Source organism: Salvelinus namaycush, chromosome 11 (genome assembly GCF_016432855.1).
Source record: "Salvelinus namaycush isolate Seneca chromosome 11, SaNama_1.0, whole genome shotgun sequence".
Taxonomy (NCBI): domain Eukaryota; kingdom Metazoa; phylum Chordata; class Actinopteri; order Salmoniformes; family Salmonidae; genus Salvelinus; species Salvelinus namaycush.
Genome location: NC_052317.1, coordinates 27,710,620 through 27,724,389, shown reverse-complemented (window position 1 = coordinate 27,724,389; position 13,770 = coordinate 27,710,620). Strand labels below are relative to the sequence as shown.

The 13,770-nt window shown below is 45.0% G+C and overlaps 1 protein-coding gene across 1 annotated transcript in view; it reads left to right on the top strand.

Moving 5' to 3' along the window:
* The window catches only part of LOC120055320 (voltage-dependent R-type calcium channel subunit alpha-1E-like), a 79,036-nt gene that overhangs the window by 47,792 nt on the left and 17,474 nt on the right, over positions 1 to 13,770 (top strand). Inside the window, exons 25-29 of the mRNA XM_039003196.1 lie at positions 11,696 to 11,707; positions 12,136 to 12,232; positions 12,639 to 12,799; positions 13,154 to 13,291; positions 13,541 to 13,742. Coding sequence (XP_038859124.1) covers positions 11,696 to 11,707; positions 12,136 to 12,232; positions 12,639 to 12,799; positions 13,154 to 13,291; positions 13,541 to 13,742 — 610 coding nt within the window. The remainder of the gene's footprint in view (positions 1 to 11,695; positions 11,708 to 12,135; positions 12,233 to 12,638; positions 12,800 to 13,153; positions 13,292 to 13,540; positions 13,743 to 13,770) is intronic.

Below are 13,770 nucleotides of genomic sequence, written 5' to 3'. Positions count from 1 at the left end.
TCCAGCCAGGATCCGCCAGAGCCAGCCAGCCAGGATCCGCCAGAGCCAGCCAGCCAGGATCCGCCAGAGCCAGCCAGCTAGGATCCGCCATCCAGTCCGGAGCTGCCGTCCCTCAGTCCGGAGCTGCCGTCCCTCAGTCCGGAGCTGCCGTCCCTCAGTCCGGTGATGCACCTTAGTCCGGTGATGCCCCTAAATTTAGGTGGGTTTATTTGGAGGGTGGTCATTGAGAGGGGGATACGAAAGCGGGGATTTATTATGGTGGGATGGGGACCACGCCCAGAGCCTGAGCCGCCACCGTGGACAGATGCCCACCCAGACCCTCCCCTAGACTTTTGGTGGTGCGTCCGGAGTTCGCACCTTGAGGGGGGGGGGGTTCTGTCACGTTCCTGACCTGTTTTCTGTTAATTTTTTATGTTTTTAGTTGGTCAGGGCGTGAGTTGGGGTGGGCATTCTATGTTTTGTGTTTCTATGTTTAGGTCAGGTGAAATTAGCCTTATATGGTTCTCAATCAGGGACAGGTGTTTGACGTTTCCTCTGATTGAGAACCATATAAAGGTAGGCTGTTCACACTGTTTGTTTGTGGGTGATTGTCTTCTGTGTCTGTGTATGTTGCACCACACGGGACTGTTTCGGTTTGTTCGTTCGTTTGTTGTAGTCTGTACCTGTTCGTGCGTTCTTCGTGTTATATGTAAGTTCACATAGTTCAGGTCTGTCTACGTTCGTTTGTTATTTTGTAGTTTGTTGAAGTGTTATTTCATGTTTCGTCGTTTGTTTAAATAAATAAATTAATTATGTCTACATTCCACGCTGCGCTTTGGTCCAATCCCTACTCCTCCTCTTCGTCCGAAGTTACTATTTTCTATGTTATCTTCTAGCGACTCAGAAACCCGGATCCGGGAGCACCCCCCCCCCCCCCCCCCCCCACTGATTAGCATCGCTAGCATAGCGTCACAATTAAATAGTATCATCTAAATATCATTAAATCACAAGTCCAAGACACCAAATGAAAGATACAGATCTTGTGAATAAAGCCACCATTTCAGATTTTTTAAATGTTTTACAGGGAAGACAAAATATGTAAATCTATTAGCTAACCACGTTAGCAAAAGACACCACTTTTCTAACTCCATCAGTTTCTTACTCCATCAGGTGCTATCACCAATTCGACCAAATAAAGATATAAATAGCCACTAACCAAGAAAAAACTTCATCAGATGATAGTCTGATAACATATTTATTGTATAGCATAGGTTTTGTTAGAAAAATGTGCATATTTCAGGTATAAATCATAGTTTGCCATTGCAGCCACCATCACAAATCTCACCAAAGCGACTAGAATTACTACAGAGAGCAACGTGTATTACCAATTTACTCATCATAAAACATTTCTTAAAAATACACAGCGCATAGCAATGGAAAGACACAGATCTTGTGAATTCAGACAATATTTCAGATTTTCTAAGTGTTTTACAGCGAAAACACAATAAATCGTTATATTAGCATACCACATATGCAAACGTTACCCGAGCATTGATTCAAGCCAAAGAGAGCGATATCGTTATCATCGCCAAAATATATTAATTTTTTCACTAACCTTCTCAGAATTCTTCCGATGACACTCCTGTAACATCATATTACAACATACATATAGAGTTTGTTCGAAAATGTGCATATTTAGCCACAAAAAAACGTGGTTATACAATGAGAATAGTAGCCAACCTGGGCCGAAAACGTCGGCCGCCATCTTTGACAGTGATCGAGTCTAATGCATAACTAATCATAAACTTTACTAAAAAATATAGGGTGGACAGCAATCGAAAGACAAATTAGTTCTTAATGCAATCGCTGAATTACATTTCTAAAATTATCCTTACTGTGCAATACAGGGTTCGCCAAAGCGAAGCTACCCAAAAAAAATGGCCGCTTATGCGTTTAACATTTTTCAACAGAACAACTATTTATCATCATAAATAGTTCTTACTATGAGCTGATCTTCCATCAGAATCTTGGGCAATGTATCCTTTCTCGGGTCTAATCGTCTTTTGGTCGAAAGATGTCCTCTTGTCCCGTCGAAATGGCCACTAACGTTCGACCGGTACTGGAAACGTGCCCAGCGCTTCAAAGTGCATCACAAAGAAATGCCTCAAAATCGCACTAAACGGATATAAATTGCTATAAAACGGTTTAAATTAACTACCTTATGATGTTTTTAACACCTATAACGAGTAAAAACATGACCGGCGATATATAAGTGGCTAAACCAAAGCTTGGAAGGAGGCCAGTCCCGACGTCCATCTTGCGTCAGGCGCAGGAAGAAAAGAAAGCTACTTCCGCCTTGTGCTCTTTTATACAGGCCCTGATTGCGCAATCGACTCCATTCAAATTGTCACCTCTTACTGACATCTAGAGGAAGGCGTGGGCAGTGTTTGTATCCTCATAGCATTTACAGGGACATTAAAACTGACCTGGGACCAGAGGCCAAGATTTCTGAAATCTCACTCCCTGTCAGGAAAAGTGCTGTAGAATGAGTTCTGTTCCACTCAGAGACATAATTCAAACGGCTATAGAAACTAGAGAGTGTTTTCTATCCAATAATAACAATAATATGCATATTGTACGAGCAAGAATTGAGTACTAGGCAGTTTAATTTGGCAACGTCAAAAAAGAAAAAATGCTAACAGCACCCCCTATTGACAAAAAGTTATAGAATAATAGTGAAGAAATCAAAACTATGAAATAACACATATAAATGAATGATGAAGTAACCAACAAAGTGTTAAAAAATCTAAACAGATTTTAGATTTTAGAATCTTCAAAGTAGCCACCCTTTGCCTTGATGATAGCTTTGCACACTCTTGGCATTCTCTCAACCAGCTTCATGAGGAATTATTTTCCAAAAGTTGAAGGATTGCCCACATATTCTGAGACCTGTTGGCTGCTTTTCCTTCACTCTGCTGTCCAACTGCTGTCCCAAACCATCTCAATTGGGTTGAGGTCAGGGGATTGTGGAGGACAGGTCATCTGATGCAGCACTCCATCACTCTCCTTCTTGGTCAAATAGCCCTTGCACAGCCTGGAGGTCTGTTGGGTCATTGTCCTGTTGAAAACAAATGATAGTCCCACTAAGCGCAAACCAGATGGGATGGCCTATCGCTGCAGAATGCTGTGGTAGCCATGCTGGTTAAGTGTGCCTTGAATTCTAAATAAATCACTGACAGTGTCACCAGCAAAGCACCCCCACACCATCACACCTCCTCCTCAATGATTCACGGTGGGAACCACACATGCGGTGATCATCCGTTCACGTCCTCTGTGTCTCAAAAAAGATACAGCGGTTGGAACCAATAATCTCAAATTTGGACTGATCAGACCAAAGGATAGATTTCCACCGGTCTAATGTCCATTTCTCGTGTTTCTTGGCCCAAGCAAGCCTCTTCTTATTATTGGTGTACTTTAGTAGTGGTTTCTTGCCAGCAATTCGACCATGAAGGCCTGATTCATGAAGTCTCCTCTGAACAGTTGATGTTGAGATGTGTCTGTTACTTGAATCATCAAATCAAATTTATTTATATAGCCCTTCTTACATCAGCTGATATATCAAAGTTCTGTATAGAAATCCACTCTAAAACCCCAAACAGCAAGCAATGCAGGTGTAGAAGCACGTTGGCTAGGAAAAACTCCCTAGAAAGGCCAAAATCTAGGAAGAAACCTAGAGAGGAACCAGGCTATGAGGGGTGGCCAGTCCTCTTCTGGCTGTGCCGGGTGGAGATTATAACAGAACATGGCCAAGATGTTCAAATGTTCATAAATGACCAGCATGGTCAAATAATAATAATCACAGTAGTTGTCGAGGGTGCAACAAGTCAGCACCTCAGGAGTAAATGTCAGTTGGCTTTTCATAGCCGATCATTGAGAGTATTTCTACTGCTCCTGCTGTCTCTAGAGAGTTGGAAACAGCAGGTCTGGGACAGGTAGCACGTCCGGTGAACAGGTCAGGGTTCCATAGCCGCAGGCAGAACAGTTGAAACTGGAGCAGCAACACGGCCAGGTGGACTGGGGACAGCAAGGAGTCATCATGCCAGGTAGTCCTGAGGCATGGTCCTAGGGCTCAGGTCCTCCGAGAGAGAGAAAGAGAAAGAGAGAATTAGAGAGAGCATACTTAAATTCACACAGTACACCGGATAAGACAGGAGAAATACTCCAGATATAACAGACAGGGTCACCTAGCCCCCCGACACATAAACTACTGCAGCATAAATACTGGAGGCTGAGACAGGAGGGGTCAGGAGACACTGTGGCCCCATCCGATGATACCCCCAGACAGGGCCAAACAGGCAGGATATAACCCCACCCACTTTGCCAAAGCACAGCCCCCACACCACTAGAGGGATATCTTCAACCGCCAACTTACCATCCTGAGACAAGGCCGAGTATAGCCCACAAAGATCTCCGCCACGGCACAACCCAAGGGGGGGACGCCAACCCAGACAGGAAGACCACGTCAGTGACTCAACCCACTCAAGTGACGCACCCCTCCTAGGGACGGCATGGAAGAGCACCAGTAAGCCAGTGACTCAGCCCCTGTAATAGGGTTAGAGGCAGAGAATCCCAGTGGAGAGAGGGGAACCGGCCAGGCAGAGACAGCAAGGGCGGTTCGTTGCTCCAGAGCCTTTCCGTTCACCTTCACACTCCTGGGCCAGACTACACTCAATCATATGACCTACTGAAGAGATGAGTCTTGAGACCGAGTCTGCGTCTCTCACATGGGTAGGCAGACCATTCCATAAAAATGGAGCTCTATAGGAGAAAGCCCTGCCTCCAGCTGTTTACTTAGAAATTCTAGGGACAATTAGGAGGCCTGCGTCTTGTGACCGTAGCGTACGTGTAGGTATGTACAGCAGGACCAAATCGGAAAGATAGGTAGGAGCAAGCCCATGTAATGCTTTGTAGTTTAGCAGTAAAACCTTGAAATCAGCCCTTGCCTTAACCTTTCTAGGACACGCGTTCCGCTAGCAGAACCCCCCCCCAACATTCCGCTGAAAAGGCAGCGCGCGAAATTCAAAAATATTTTTTTGAAATATTTAACTTTCACACATTAACAAGTCCAATACAGCAAATGAAAGATAAACATCTTGTTAATCTACCCATCGTGTCCGATTTTTAAAAATGTTTTACAGCGAAAACACAACATATATTTATGTTAGCTCACCACCAAATCCAAAAAACACACAGCCATTTTTGCCAGCCAAAGATAGCTTTCACAAAACCCAGAAATAGAGATACAATTAATCACTAACCTTTGAACATCTTCATCAGATGACACTCATATGACATCATGTTACACAATACATTTATGTTTTGTTCGATTTGTGCATATTTATATCAACAAATCTCGGTTTACATTGGCGCCATGTTCAGAAATGCCTCCAAAATATCCGGAGTAATTGCAGAGAGCCACGTCATATAACAGAAATACTCATCATAAACTTTGATGAAAGATACATGTTTTACATATAATTAAAGATACACTGGTTCTTAATGCAACCGCTGTGTCAGATTTTTTAAAAACTTTAGTAAAAAGCACACCATGCAATAATCTGAGACGGCGCTCAAATATAAATAAAATTTCTCCGCCATGTTGGAGTCAACAGAAATACGAAATTACATCATAAATATTCCCTTACCTTTGATGATCTTTCATCAGAATGCAGTGCCAGGAATCCTAGTTCCACAATAAATCGTTGTTTTGTTCGATAATGTCCATTACTTATGTCGAATTAGCAACTTTAGCTAGCATGTGTAGTACTCGTGTCCAAACACTGGCGCAAGTGAACGCAAACGTCGGACGAAAACTTAAAAAAGTTATATTACAAGTCGAATAAACTGGTCAAACTTAGTTGAGAATCAATCTTCAGGATGTTGTTATCATATATATCCAATAACGTCCCAACCGGAGCATTTCTTCATGTCTGTAAAAGTAATGGCACACATTGACATCCCATGTCTAGCGTGCGTGACCAGGAACTGGCAATCTGCCAGACCAGTGACTCAAATAGCTCCCATCTGGCCCCACATCACACTAGAGGCTTCATTCCACGTTCTACTGACTGTTGACATCTAGTGGAAGGCATATGAAGTGCAAACAGATCCATAAATTACAGGGATTTGAATAGGCGATGACTTTCACATCGACCCTTTTCAGAATTTTCACTTCCTGTTTGGAAGTTTGCCTGCCATATGAGTTCTGTTATACTCACAGGCATAATTCAAACAGTTTTAGAAACTTCAGAGTGTTTTCTATCCAATACTAATAATAATATGCATATATTACCATCTGGGACAGAGTAGGAGGCCGTTCAATTTGGACACCAATTCATCCAAAAGTGAAAATGGTGCCCCCTATCCCTAAAAAGTTTTAACAGGAAGCCAGTGTAGGGTGGCTAACACTGGAGTAATATGATCAAATTTTGGGGTTCTAGTCAGGATTCCAGCAGCCGTATTTAGCACTAACTTATTTTGTGCTTTATCCGGGTAGCCGGAAAGTAGAGCATTGCAGTAGTCTAACCTAGAAGTAACAAAAGCATGGATACATTTTTCTGCATCATTTTTGGACAGAAAGTTTCTGATTTTTGCAATGTTACGTAGATGGAAAAAAGCTGTCCTTGAAACAGTCTTGATATGTTCGTCAAAAGAGAGATCAGGGTCCAGAGTAACGCCGAGGTCCTTCACAGTTTTATTTGCAACGACTGTACAACCATCAAGATGAATTGTCAGATTCAACAGAAGATCTCTTTGTTTCTTGGGACCTAGAACAAGCATTTGTCCGAGTTTAAAAGTAGAAAGTTTGCAGCCATCCACTTCCTTATGTCTGAAACACAGGCTTCTAGCGAGGGCAATTTTGGGGCTTCACCATGTTTCATTGAAATGTACAGCTGTGTGTCATCCGCATAGCAGTGAAAGTTAACATTATGTTTTCGAATGACATCCCCAAGAGGTAAAATATATAGTGAAAACAATAGTGGTCCTAAAACGAAACCTTGAGGAACACCGAAATATACAGTTGATTTGTCAGAGGACAAACCATTCACAGAGACAAACTGATATCTTTCCGACAGATAAGATCTAAACCAGGCCAGAACTTGTCCGTGTAGACCAATTTGGGTTTCCAATCTCTCCAAAAGCATGTGGTGATCGATGGTATCAAAAGCAGCACTAAGGTCTAGGAGCACGAGGACAGATGCAGAGCCTCGGTCTGACGCCATTAAAAGGTAATTTACCACCTTCACAAGTGCAGTCTCAGTGCTATGATGGGGTCTAAAATCAAACCGAAGCATTTCGTATACATTGTTTGTGTCACGTTCCTGACCTGTTTTATGTTATTTTTGTATGTGTTTAGTTGGTCAGGGCGTGAGTTGGGGTGGGCATTCTATGTTTTGTGTTTCTATGTTTAGGTGGTTGGTAATTAGCCTTATATGGTTCTCAATCAGAGACAGGTGTTTGACTTTTCCTCTGATTGAGAATCATATATAGGTTGGCTGTTCACACTGTTTGTTTGTGGGTGATTGTCTTCCGTGTCTGTGTCTATGCACCACACGGGACTGTTTCGGTTTGTTCGTTCATTTTATGTAGTCTGTTCCTGTTCATGCGTTCTTCGTGTATATGTAAGTTTGTTAGTTCAGGTCTGTCTACGTGCGTTTGTTATTTTGTAATTATATAGTGTATTTCGTGTCAGTGTTCGTCTTGTCAAATAAATCATTATGTATTCATCACCCGCTGCGCCTTGGTCCACTCTCTCACCCAAAAACGATCGTGACAGAACCACCCACCAACAAAGGATCAAGCAGCGGTGTAACGGGAGAGAGAGACAGCGCACGAAGGAGGAATGGACATGGGAGGATGTTTTGAACGGCAAGGGTTGCTACACATGGGAGGAGATCCTGGCTGGAAAGGATCGCCTCCCATGGGAACAGCTGGAGGCAGCTCGGAGAGCGGAGGAAACCGGAGAGAGGAACCGGCGTTATGAGGGGACACGTCTAGCACGGAAGCCTGTGAGTAAACCCCAAAAAATTCTTGGGGGGGGGCTAGAAGGGAGAGTGGCGAAGTCAGGTAGGAGACCTGCGCCCACTCCCTGTACTTACCGTGGAGAGCGAGAGTACGGGCAGACACCATGTTACGCAGTAGAGCGCATGGTGTCTCCTGTACGTGTGCACAGCCCGGTGCGGTACATACCAGCTCCTCGTATCGGCCGGGCTAGATTGAGTATTGAGCCGGATGTCATGAAGCCGGCCCTACATATCTGGCCACCAGTACGTCTCCTCGGGCCGGCTTACATGGCACCAGCCTTACGCATGGTGTCCCCGGTTCGCCTACATAGCCCGGTGCGGGTTATTCCACCTCCCCGCACTGGTCGGGCGACGGGGAGCATACAACCAGGTAAGGTTGGGCAGGCTCAGTGCTCAAGGGAGCCAGTACGCCTGCACGGTCCGGTATTTCCGGCGCCACCTCCCCGCCCCAACCCAGTACCACCAGTGCCTACACCACGCACCAGGTTTCCAGTGCGTCTCCAGAGCCCTGTTCCTCCTCCACGCACTCTCCCTGTGGTGTGTGTATCCAGCCCAGTGCCTCCAGTTCCGGCACCACGCACCAAGCCTTATGTGCGTCTCCAGAGCCCTGTACGCACTGTTCCTTCTCCCCGTACTCGCCCTGATGTGCGTGCCCTCAGCCCGGTACCACCAGTGCCGGTACCACGCACCAGGCCTACAGTACGCTTTGAGAGTCCAGTGTGCCCTGTTGCTGCTCCCCGCACTAGCCTGAAGGTGCGTAGCTTTAGCCCGGTACCTCCAGTTCCGGCACCACGCACCAGGCCTATAGTGCGTCTCAGCCGGCCAGAGTCTGCCGTCTGCCCAACGGCGCCTGAACTGCCCTTCTGCCCAACGACGCCTGAACTGTCCGTCTGCCCAACGCCGTCTGAACTGTCCGTCTGCCCAACGCCGCATGAACTGCCCGTCTGTACTGAGCCTTCAAAGCCGCCCGTCTGCCATGAGCTTTCAGAGCCGTCCGCCAGACAGGAGCCGCTAGAGCCTTCCGCCAGACAGGATCAGCCAGAGCCTTCCGCCAGACAGGATCAGCCAGAGCCTTCCGCCAGACAGGATCAGCCAGAGCCTTCCGCCAGACAGGATCAGCCAGAGCCGTCAGCGAGCCATGACCAGCCAGAGCCGTCAGCGAGCCATGACCAGCCAGAGCCGTCAGCGAGCCATGACCAGCCAGAGCCGTCATCCAGCCATGACCAGCCAGAGCCGTCATCCAGCCATGACCAGCCAGAGCCGTCATCCAGCCATGACCAGCCAGAGCCGTCATCCAGCCATGACCAGCCAGAGCCGTCATCCAGCCATGACCAGCCAGAGCCGTCATCCAGCCATGACCAGCCAGAGCCGTCATCCAGCCATGACCAGCCAGAGCCGTCATCCAGCCAGGATCCGCCAGAGCCAGCCAGCCAGGATCCGCCAGAGCCAGCCAGCCAGGATCCGTCCCTCAGTCTGGTGTTGCCCCTCATTCTGGTGTTGCCCCTCATTCCGGTGTTGCCCCTCATTCCGGTGCTGCTCCTTATCCTGGTGATGCCCCTTAATTTAGGTGGGGGTATTTGGAGGGTGGTCATTGTGAGGGGGATAAAGAAGCGGGGATTTATTATGGTGGGATGGGAACCACGCCCAGAGCCTGAGCCACCACCGTGGACAGATGCCCACCCAGACCCTCCCCTAGACTTTTGGTGGTGCGTCCGGAGTTCGCACCTTGAGGGGGGGGTTCTGTCACGTTCCTGACCTGTTTTATGTTATTTTTGTATGTGTTTAGTTGGTCAGGGCGTGAGTTGGGGTGGGCATTCTATGTTTTGTGTTTCTATGTTTAGGTGGTTGGTAATTAGCCTTATATGGTTCTCAATCAGAGACAGGTGTTTGACTTTTCCTCTGATTGAGAATCATATATAGGTTGGCTGTTCACACTGTTTGTTTGTGGGTGATTGTCTTCCGTGTCTGTGTCTATGCACCACACGGGACTGTTTCGGTTTGTTCGTTCATTTTATGTAGTCTGTTCCTGTTCATGCGTTCTTCGTGTATATGTAAGTTTGTTAGTTCAGGTCTGTCTACGTGCGTTTGTTATTTTGTAATTATATAGTGTATTTCGTGTCAGTGTTCGTCTTGTCAAATAAATCATTATGTATTCATCACCCGCTGCGCCTTGGTCCACTCTCTCACCCAAAAACGATCGTTACAGTTTGTCTTCAGGAAGGCAGTGAGTTGAACTCTGTGAAGCATTTATTTGGGCTGCAATCTGAGGTGCAGTTAACTCTAATGAACGTATCTTCTGCAGCAGAGGTAACTCTGGGTCTTCCTATCCTGTGGCGGTCCTCATGAGAGCCAGCTCTTGAAATTTTCCGGATTGACTGACCTTCATGTCTTAAAGTAATGATGGACTGTCTTTTCTCTTTGCTTATTTTAGCTGTTATTTTACCAAATAGGACTATCTTCTGTATACCACCCCTACCTTGTCACAACACAACTGATTGGCTCAAATTAATTCAATTAAATTAACTTTTAACAAGGCACACCAGTTAATTGAAATATATTCCAGGTGACTACCTCATGAAGCTGGTTGAGAGAATGCCAAGAGTGTGCAAAGCTTTCATCAAGGCAAAGGGGGGCTACTTTGAAGAATTTCAAATATAACATGTATTTTGATTTGTTTAACACTTTCTTTGGTTACTACATGATTCCATATGTGTTATGTCATAGTTTTGATGTCTTCACTATTATTATACAACGTAGAAAATAGTAAAAATAAAGAAAAACCCTTGAATGAGTAGGTGTGTCCAATTTTTTGACTGGTACTGTATATTACTGTAGGCCACACAGAGATAATTACAGATACCTGTGATAATCTGAAGTAACCAAAAAGGCCACTGGATCTCATCTGATAAAATTCCACCCAAAAGGAAAGTTAGCAAAATTCTGGTACTTTACTGGTAAACTTTTCCAGTATTATACCCTTCCTCTGCAACCCTAAACATGAGTCACACTAACAACGCTTCTGCTGCTGGATGAGTAATCACACTGACTCACTGTAGCAGAGTAGCAGAACTTATATTATATACTGCACTGTAGCATATCTCAACATATATTATGCGTCTTCTAGTTGATGCCTCATGCAGTGATCGAAATATTGCATTTCCTATGTCTTTGTAATAACTCTTTCCCTCTGACAAGGGGCGACAGGTAGCCTAGCGGTTAATAGTGTTGGGCCTGTAACCGAAAGGTCCCTGGTTTGAATCCCTGAGCCGACAATGTTAAAAATCTGTGGATGTACCCTTGAGCAAGGCACTTAACCCTAATTGCCCTTTATAAGAGCGTCTGCTAAATGACTAAAATGTAAGTGGACATGTTAATGAACTTTCAGTCTTTTGTAGGCTAACAGGCTAATAACATAATCAAGTACAGTAGCTAGCGCACACAGGATTTAGTTCTGGGTTGCGAGGTTAATGAATGTGTGCTTCTCCCCTGCCTTGTATGTAGATATGACTGTGTGTTGATTTCTCTGTTGTGGATATAGCTGTGATCCTCTGAGCGGTGCTTGTTGTGGATCTCTCTTTATGTTTCTATTTCTCTGTTGTTCCTGTGGAATTTATCACTGTTGGGGCTTCCAGGAATGTGATTGGGTAAAGCACACACTTCTCATTCTCAGAAAATTCTCATTCAATTCCCATGCACTTCTCATTGAATTCTCATGCGCTTCCCGTAGAATTGTCATGTACTTCTCATACAATTCCCTGTTGAACTTCTTATAGAATTCTCATACACTTCCCATACTTCTTGTACACGATTCACCATGTCTATTTTCAGATACTTCTCAGTCAGCTACAAATATTTTAAACATTTTACAGAATTCAAATTAATTCAAATTACAAAAAATAAATTTAGACCTTCTTTGTTAATTTGTGTGAACACTTGTGTGTTTGTGAGATTTGTATGTGTGCGTGTGTGTGTGCTCGTGCATGTGTGTGTGTGGGCATGCGTGCATGCATGTGCGTTTGTGTTTCTTCCCTGTGAGCCCACAGTACACTAAAACACATGTCTGCATCAACAGGAACAACAAAGGCAGAGACATCAAAACCATCAAGTCCCTCAGGGTTCTGAGAGTCCTACGACCTCTGAAGACCATCAAGAGACTCCCCAAACTCAAGGTACCATACTGTACTGTGTTAATGTTCATATACCAACATGGTTGGGGAATTTCAGTTTACTTCCTGAATTGAATGAATTGAAATGGAATTGACCCGAACCCTGTCTACCAATGCCAATGCTTTGTTGACCTTGGCTCCCCTTACAGGAAAAACACATGATTTCACATGTGGAAAATCACATGATTTCACATGTGTAGTTTCATGTTATCACATGTTGCTTTACATGTTGTCACATGTTATAACATTAACTTTGCATTAAGATCACATGTGATATCCAAGGGGTTTTTCCATAAAGGTCCTTCATTAAAATGAATGAAATCTTTCAAATCTTTCAGGGAATTTCCAGTGAATGTGGGTTTTTACCTTCTATCCGTGGAACCATGTATCCTCTCCTCCTCCTATACAGGCGGTGTTTGACTGTGTGGTGACGTCTTTGAAGAACGTCTTCAACATCCTCATCGTCTACCAGCTCTTCATGTTTATCTTCGCTGTCATCGCCGTTCAGCTCTTCAAAGGAAAGTTCTTTTACTGCAATGACAGCTCCATGGACACAGAGAAGGAGTGCCAGTGAGTCCAACACACAGATGTACAGTATGCCAGTGGAGGCTGCTGAGGGGAGGACTGCTCATAATAATGGCTGGAATGGAGTACAGTGGATGGAATGGACTGAATGGAATGATATCAAACACATAAAAAACATGTTTTTGATACCATTCCATTTACTCCATTCCAGCAATTATTATGAGCCATTCTCCCCTCAGCAGCCTCCACTTACAGTACAAACACTGGAACAAACAAAGACAACAAACCGTTTACTTATTCACAATCGTCCACACAACACCCATTTCAAATTGGTGAGTGATCAAAGGAATCCTTACCTCCTCTGTCTCTGTCCTTTAACCTCTATTCTGTTCTTCACAGAGGTTACTACATTGACTACGCTCGAGACAAGAAGGAAGTGAAGAAGAGGGAGTGGAAGAGGCATGAGTTCCACTATGACAACGTGTGCTGGGCTCTGCTCACTCTCTTCACTGTTTCAACTGGAGAGGGCTGGCCGCAGTAAGTCCCTGATGTTCCCAGCACTATGCTCTAACACAACATGAATGCAACTGATATGGGATTCAGAGAGACCGTTGACATTTGCCTGTTACTATTCCCTCTCTCTCTCTCTCTCTCTCTCTCTCTCTCTCTCTCTCTGTCTCTCTCTGTCTCTCTGTCTCTCTCTGTCTCTCTGTCTCTCTGTCTCTCCTTCTCTCTCTCTCCCTCCCTATCTCTCTCTACTTGTTTTCTCTCCCCCCTTACCTCCAGGGTTCTGCAGCACTCTGTGGACGTGACAGAGGAGGACATGGGTCCAAGTCGGGGCAACAGGATGGAGATGTCCATCTTTTACGTTGTCTACTTTGTGGTCTTCCCTTTCTTCTTTGTCAACATCTTCGTCGCTCTCATCATCATTACCTTCCAGGAACAGGGTGATAAGATGATGGAGGAGTGTAGCTTGGAGAAGAACGAGGTACAGGACAGAAAAGCAGCACACAAAT